Source organism: Notolepis coatsorum (assembly GCF_963971535.1).
Source record: "Notolepis coatsorum genome assembly, chromosome: 16".
Lineage (NCBI taxonomy): Eukaryota > Metazoa > Chordata > Actinopteri > Aulopiformes > Paralepididae > Notolepis > Notolepis coatsorum.
The window spans coordinates 107,052,624-107,059,209 of record NC_140180.1 but is presented as its reverse complement, the minus strand read 5'-3'; the positions used below and the strand labels follow the sequence as shown (position 1 = coordinate 107,059,209).

At 47.7% G+C, this 6,586-nt stretch overlaps 1 protein-coding gene across 1 annotated transcript in view; it reads left to right on the top strand.

Moving 5' to 3' along the window:
- clnk (cytokine dependent hematopoietic cell linker) overlaps positions 1 to 6,586 on the top strand; it is a gene marked incomplete at its 3' end in the record, with an annotated part of 52,354 nt that overhangs the window by 8,168 nt on the left and 37,600 nt on the right. The window contains exon 3 of the mRNA XM_084332148.1: positions 887 to 949. Within this exon, the coding sequence (XP_084188274.1) occupies positions 887 to 949 (63 nt within the window). The remainder of the gene's footprint in view (positions 1 to 886; positions 950 to 6,586) is intronic.

Sequence of the window (6,586 nt, the reverse complement as noted above, 5' to 3'; positions counted from 1 at the left end):
GCTCTGTTAACCGCTCTGTTAAGCGCTCTGTTAGCCGCTCTGTTAGCCGCTCTGTTAGCCACTCTGTTAGCCTCTCTGTTAGCCGCTCTGTTAGCCGCTCTGTTAGCCGCTCTGTTAGCCGCTCTGTTAGCTGCTCTGTTAGCTGCTCTGTTAGCCTCTCTGTTAGCTGCTCTGTTATCCGCTCTGTTATCCGCTCTGTTAGCCGCTCTGTTAGCCGCTCTGTTAGCCGCTCTGTTAGCCGCTCTGTTAGCCGTTCTGTTAGCCGCTATGTTAGCTGCTCTGGTAGCTGCTCTGTTAGCTGCTCTGTTAACCGCTCTGTTAGCCGCTCTGTTAGCCGCTCTGTTAGCCGCTCTGTTAGCCACTCTGTTAGCCTCTCTGTTAGCCGCTCTGTTAGCCGCTCTGTTAGCCGCTCTGTTAGCCGCTCTGTTAGCCGCTTTGTTAGCTGCTCTGTTAGCCGCTCTGTTAGCCGTTCTGTTAGCCGCTCTGTTAGCCTCTCTGTTAGCCTCTCTGTTAGCCGCTCTGTTAGCCGCTCTGTTAGCCGTTCTGTTGGCCGTTCTGTTAACCGCTCTGTTAGCCGCTCTGTTAGCCGCTCTGTTAGCCGCTGTTAGCCGCTCTGCTGCTGTTAACTGTTCTGTTAGCTGCTCTGTTAGCCGCTCTGTTAGCCGCTCTGCTGCTCTGTTAACTGCTCTGTTAGCTGCTCTGTTAGCTGCTCTGTTAGCTGCTCTGTTAGCCGCTCTGTTAGCTGCTCTATTAGCCGCTCTGTTAGCCGCTCTGCTTCTCTGTTAACTGCTCTGTTAGCTGCTCTGTTAGCTGCTCTGTTAGCTGCTCTGTTAGCAGCTACAGGCGCAGACACAGACCTGAACAAACTGCACCTTGTCCTCCTCAGGAGCCCAGCAGCAGGCGCAGACACAGCCACTTTAACATTGCAGAGGAGCCCCAGGACGATGTGGTGAATAATGACAGGGATTCATCTCACAATACATTATCATGCCGGCTGCATGAGTGTTGCAGACCGTCGCGCCCGGTCGTACAGATAGAGGGTGACTGTGAAGAAGAGAATATCCTGGGAATATCATTGTTTTTATTATTTTTGTTTAGTTTAGTTTAGCTTAATCACCTGTAGGCCTACATTGTATATTACTATTGCACTTTATTGTTACATTTGCACACTTAGCTGCTCTGTTAGCTGCTCTGTTAGCCGCTCTGTGCGCTGCTCCGTTAGCTGCTCCGTTAGCTGCTCTGTTAGCAGCTCTGTTAGCTGCTATGTTAGCTTCTCTGTTAGCTGCTCTGTTAGCTGCTATGTTAACTTCTCTGTTAGCTGCTCTGTTAGCTGTTCTGTTAGCTCTGTTAGCTGCTCTGTTAGCTATTCTGTTAGCTGCAATGTTAACTGCTCTGTTATCTGCTCTGTTAGCTGCTCTGTTAACTGCTCTGATAGCTGATCTGTTAGCTGCTCTGTTAGCTATCTTAGCTGCTATTTTAGCTGATCTGTTAGCTGCTCTGTTAGCCGCTCTGTTAGCCGCTCTGTTAGCCGCTCTGTTAGCCGCTCTGTTAGCCGTTCTGTTAGCCGCTCTGTTAGCTGCTTTGTTAACTGCTCCATGAGCTGCTCTGTTAGCCGCTCTGTTAGCTGCTCTGTTAGCTGCTCTGTTAGCTGCTCTGTTAACCGCTCTGTTAACCGCTCTGTTAGCCGCTCTGTTAGCCGCTCTGTTAGCCGCTCTGTTAGCCGCTCTGTTAGCCGCTCTGTTAGCCGCGCTGTTAGCCGCTCTGTTAGCTGCTTTGTTAGCTGCTCTGTTAGCCATTCTGTTAGCTGCTCTGTTAGCCGCTCTGTTAGCCGCTCTGTTAGCTGCTCTGTTAGCTGCTCTGTTAGCCGTTCTGTTAGCCGTTCTGTTAACTGCTCTGTTAGCCGCTCTGTTAGCCGCTCTGTTAGCCGCTCTGTTAGCCGCTCTGTTAGCCGCTGTTAGCCGCTCTGCTGCTGTTAACTGTTCTGTTAGCTGCTCTGTTAGCCGCTCTGTTAGCCGCTCTGCTGCTCTGTTAACTGCTCTGTTAGCTGCTCTGTTAGCTGCTCTGTTAGCTGCTCTGTTAGCCGCTCTGTTAGCTGCTCTATTAGCTGCTCTATTAGCCGCTCTGTTAGCCGCTCTGCTTCTCTGTTAACTGCTCTGTTAGCTGCTCTGTTAGCTGCTCTGTTAGCTGCTCTGTTAGCAGCTACAGGCGCAGACACAGACCTGAACAAACTGCACCTTGTCCTCCTCAGGAGCCCAGCAGCAGGCGCAGACACAGCCACTTTAACATTGCAGAGGAGCCCCAGGACGATGTGGTGAATAATGACAGGGATTCATCTCACAATACATTATCATGCCGGCTGCATGAGTGTTGCAGACCGTCGCGCCCGGTCGTACGGATAGAGGGTGACTGTGAAGAAGAGAATATCCTGGGAATATCATTGTTTTTATTATTTTTGTTTAGTTTAGTTTAGCTTAATCACCTGTAGGCCTACATTGTATATTACTATTGCACTTTATTGTTACATTTGCACACTTAGCTGCTCTGTTAGCTGCTCTGTTAGCCGCTCTGTGCGCTGCTCCGTTAGCTGCTCCTGTTAGCTGCTCTGTTAGCAGCTCTGTTAACTTCTCTGTTAGCTGCTCTGTTAGCTGTTCTGTTAGCTCTGTTAGCTGCTCTGTTAGCTATTCTGTTAGCTGCTCTGTTAACTGCTCTGTTATCTGCTCTGTTAGCTGCTCTGTTAACTGCTCTGATAGCTGCTCTGTTAGCTGCTCTGTTAGCCGCTCTGTTAGCCGCTGTGTTAGCCGCTCTGTTAGCCGCTCTGTTAGCCGCTCTGTTAGCTATCTTAGCTGCTATTTTAGCTGATCTGTTAGCTGCTCTGTTAGCCGCTCTGTTAGCCGCTCTGTTAGCCGCTCTGTTAGCCGCTCTGTTAGCCGTTCTGTTAGCTGCTCTGTTAGCTGCTCTCTTAGCTACTCTGTTAACTGCTCTGTGAGCTGCTCTGTTAGCTGCTCTGTGAGCTGCTCTGTTAGCTGCTCTGTTAAATGCTCTGTTAACTGCTCTGTTAGCTGCTCTGTTAGCTGCTCCGTGAGCTGCTCCGTTAGCCGCTATGTAAGCTGATCTGTTAGCTGCTCTGTTAGCTGCTCTGTTAGCTGCTCTGTTAGTTGCTACGTGAGCTGCTCCGTTAGCTGCTCCGTTAGCTGCTATGTTAGCTATCTTAGCTGCTATTTTAGCTGATCTGTTAGCTGCTCTGTTAGCTGCTCCGTGAGCTGCTACGTTAGCCGCTATGTTAGCTGCTCTGTGAGCTACTCTGTGAGCTGCTCTGTGTGCTGTTCTGTTGCTCTGTTAGCTGCTCTGTTAGCTGCTCTCTTAGCTACTCTGTTAACTGCTCTGTTAGCTGCTCTGTTAGCTGCTCTCTTAGCTACTCTGTTAACTGATCTGTTAGCTGCTCTGTTAGCTGCTCTGTTAGCTATCTTAGCTTCTCTGTTAGCTGCTCTGTTAGCTGCTATGTTAACTTCTCTGTTAGCTGCTCTGTTAGCTGTTCTGTTAGCTCTGTTAGCTGCTCTGTTAGCTATTCTGTTAGCTGCTCTGTTAACTGCTCTGTTATATGCTCTGTTAGCTGCTCTGTTAACTGCTCTGATAGCTGCTCTGTTAGCTGCTCTGTTAGCTATCTTAGCTGCTATTTTAGCCTCTCTGTTAGCTGCTCTGTTAGCCGCTCTGTTAGCCGCTGTGTTAGCCGCTCTGTTAGCCGCTCTGTTAGCTATCTTAGCTGCTATTTTAGCTGATCTGTTAGCTGCTCTGTTAGCCGCTCTGTTAGCCGCTCTGTTAGCCGCTCTGTTAGCCGTTCTGTTAGCCGTTCTGTTAGCTGCTCTGTTAGCTGCTCTCTTAGCTACTCTGTTAACTGCTCTGTGAGCTGCTCTGTTAGCTGCTCTGTGAGCTGCTCTGTTAGCTGCTCTGTTAAATGCTCTGTTAACTGCTCTGTTAGCTGCTCTGTTAGCTGCTCCGTGAGCTGCTCCGTTAGCCGCTATGTAAGCTGATCTGTTAGCTGCTCTGTTAGCTGCTCTGTTAGCTGCTCTGTTAGTTGCTACGTGAGCTGCTCCGTTAGCTGCTCCGTTAGCTGCTATGTTAGCTATCTTAGCTGCTATTTTAGCTGATCTGTTAGCTGCTCTGTTAGCTGCTCCGTGAGCTGCTACGTTAGCCGCTATGTTAGCTGCTCTGTGAGCTACTCTGTGAGCTGCTCTGTGTGCTGTTCTGTTGCTCTGTTAGCTGCTCTGTTAGCTGCTCTCTTAGCTACTCTGTTAACTGCTCTGTTAGCTGCTCTGTTAGCTGCTCTCTTAGCTACTCTGTTAACTGATCTGTTAGCTGCTCTGTTAGCTGCTCTGTTAGCTATCTTAGCTACTCTGTTAACTGCTCTGTGAGCTGCTCTGTTAGCTGCTCTGTTAGCTGCTCTGTTAGCTGCTCTGTTAGCTGCTATGTTAACTTCTCTGTTAGCTGCTCTGTTAGCTGTTCTGTTAGCTCTGTTAGCTGCTCTGTTAGCTATTCTGTTAGCTGCTCTGTTAACTGCTCTGTTATCTGCTCTGTTAGCTGCTCTGTTAACTGCTCTGATAGCTGCTCTGTTAGCTGCTCTGTTAGCTATCTTAGCTGCTATTTTAGCCTCTCTGTTAGCTGCTCTGTTAGCCGCTGTGTTAGCCGCTCTGTTAGCCGCTCTGTTAGCTATCTTAGCTGCTATTTTAGCTGATCTGTTAGCTGCTCTGTTAGCCGCTCTGTTAGCCGCTCTGTTAGCCGCTCTGTTAGCCGCTCTGTTAGCCGCTCTGTTAGCCGCTCTGTTAGCCGTTCTGTTAGCTGCTCTGTTAGCTGCTCTCTTAGCTACTCTGTTAACTGCTCTGTGAGCTGCTCTGTTAGCTGCTCTGTGAGCTGCTCTGTTAGCTGCTCTGTTAAATGCTCTGTTAGCTGCTCCGTTAGCTGCTATGTTAGCTATCTTAGCTGCTATTTTAGCTGATCTGTTAGCTGCTCTGTTAGCTGCTCCGTGAGCTGCTACGTTAGCCGCTATGTTAGCTGCTCTGTGAGCTACTCTGTGAGCTGCTCTGTGTGCTGTTCTGTTGCTCTGTTAGCTGCTCTGTTAGCTGCTCTCTTAGCTACTCTGTTAACTGCTCTGTTAGCTGCTCTGTTAGCTGCTCTCTTAGCTACTCTGTTAACTGATCTGTTAGCTGCTCTGTTAGCTGCTCTGTTAGCTATCTTAGCTACTCTGTTAACTGCTCTGTGAGCTGCTCTGTTAGCTGCTCTGTTAGCTGCTCTGTTAGCTGCTCTGTTAGCCGCTCTGTTAGCCGCTCTGTTAGCTATGGAAAAGAAAGAATAATCCCTGGCTGTAGGGTGCTGCAATCTCCATATGTCAACTATGTTCATAGAACGCATTAAATTGTTTAGTACTCCATGACATGACACTCCCCTGAATAAAAGTTGTTTCAAACGAAAATGGCTGGATGTCATTTAGCCAAATCAGCGTGGCTGTGAGTGAGTCTTTCACCTTTTACATATATCTAGCTTTGGCATGGATTGATTGTTTAGATCGCTAGCATGGCTAACGCATGCAAATATATTGTAGTCTGCCCCATTGTTCTGACCAGGATTACGTTACTTTTGCCACATTGATGCACATGCACACGTCGTATACAGCAAACAGGTCTATGGGGAGAGAAATATATTGCAATATTCACAAGGGCTTTTATTTTTACAATATCACTATATATCACAATATGATGCATATGGATGTATTTGCTCAGCCCTGGAGCACTGATACGTACGTCTCGTGTATAAAAAAATAAATAAAAAAAAAGAAGTGTGTAAAGCTAGCTCTATTGACGAGCTTTATTTGTGTATACATACAAAGCTCTATAGCAAACCAGTGAGGGTGGCAGCACCAAGTGTCCGTCGACTGGAGGATTTGAAAGGAGTCTTTGAAGAGAAAAGGGTAATATTTCATAGTGTACTTTTGCAGCGGCTTGTGTTTTTATTTATTTTTTTTTAAACATTGATCTTAACTGATCACTGTGACTTTATTGCTTTTATCGTTATATATGCCTATGTTTGTGTACAGCACTTTGAGCTACATGACATGTATGAAAGGTGCTTTATAAATACTTACTTACTTACTTACTTACTTACTTACTTACTTACTTACTTACTTACTTACTTACTATGTTAGCCTCTCTGTTAGCTGCTCTGTTAGCTGCTTTGTTAACTGCTGTTAGCTGCTATGTTAGCTGCTCTGTTAGCCGCTCTGTTAGCCGCTCTGTTAGCCGCTCTGTTAGCCGCTCTGTTATCCGCTCTGTTAGCCGTTCTGTTAGCTGCTCTGTTAGCTGCTCTGTTAGCCGTTCTGTTAGCTGCTCTGTTAGCCGCTCTGTTAACCGCTGTTAGCCGCTCTGTTAGCCGCTCTGCCGCTCTGTTAGCCGCTCTGCTGCTCTGTGCTCTGTTAGCTGCTCTGTTAGCTGCTCTGTTAACTGCTCTGTTAGCTGCTCTGTTAGCTGCTCCGTGAGCTGCTCCGTTAGTCGCTATGTTAGCTGATCTGTTAGCTGATCTGTTAGCTGCTCTGTTAGCT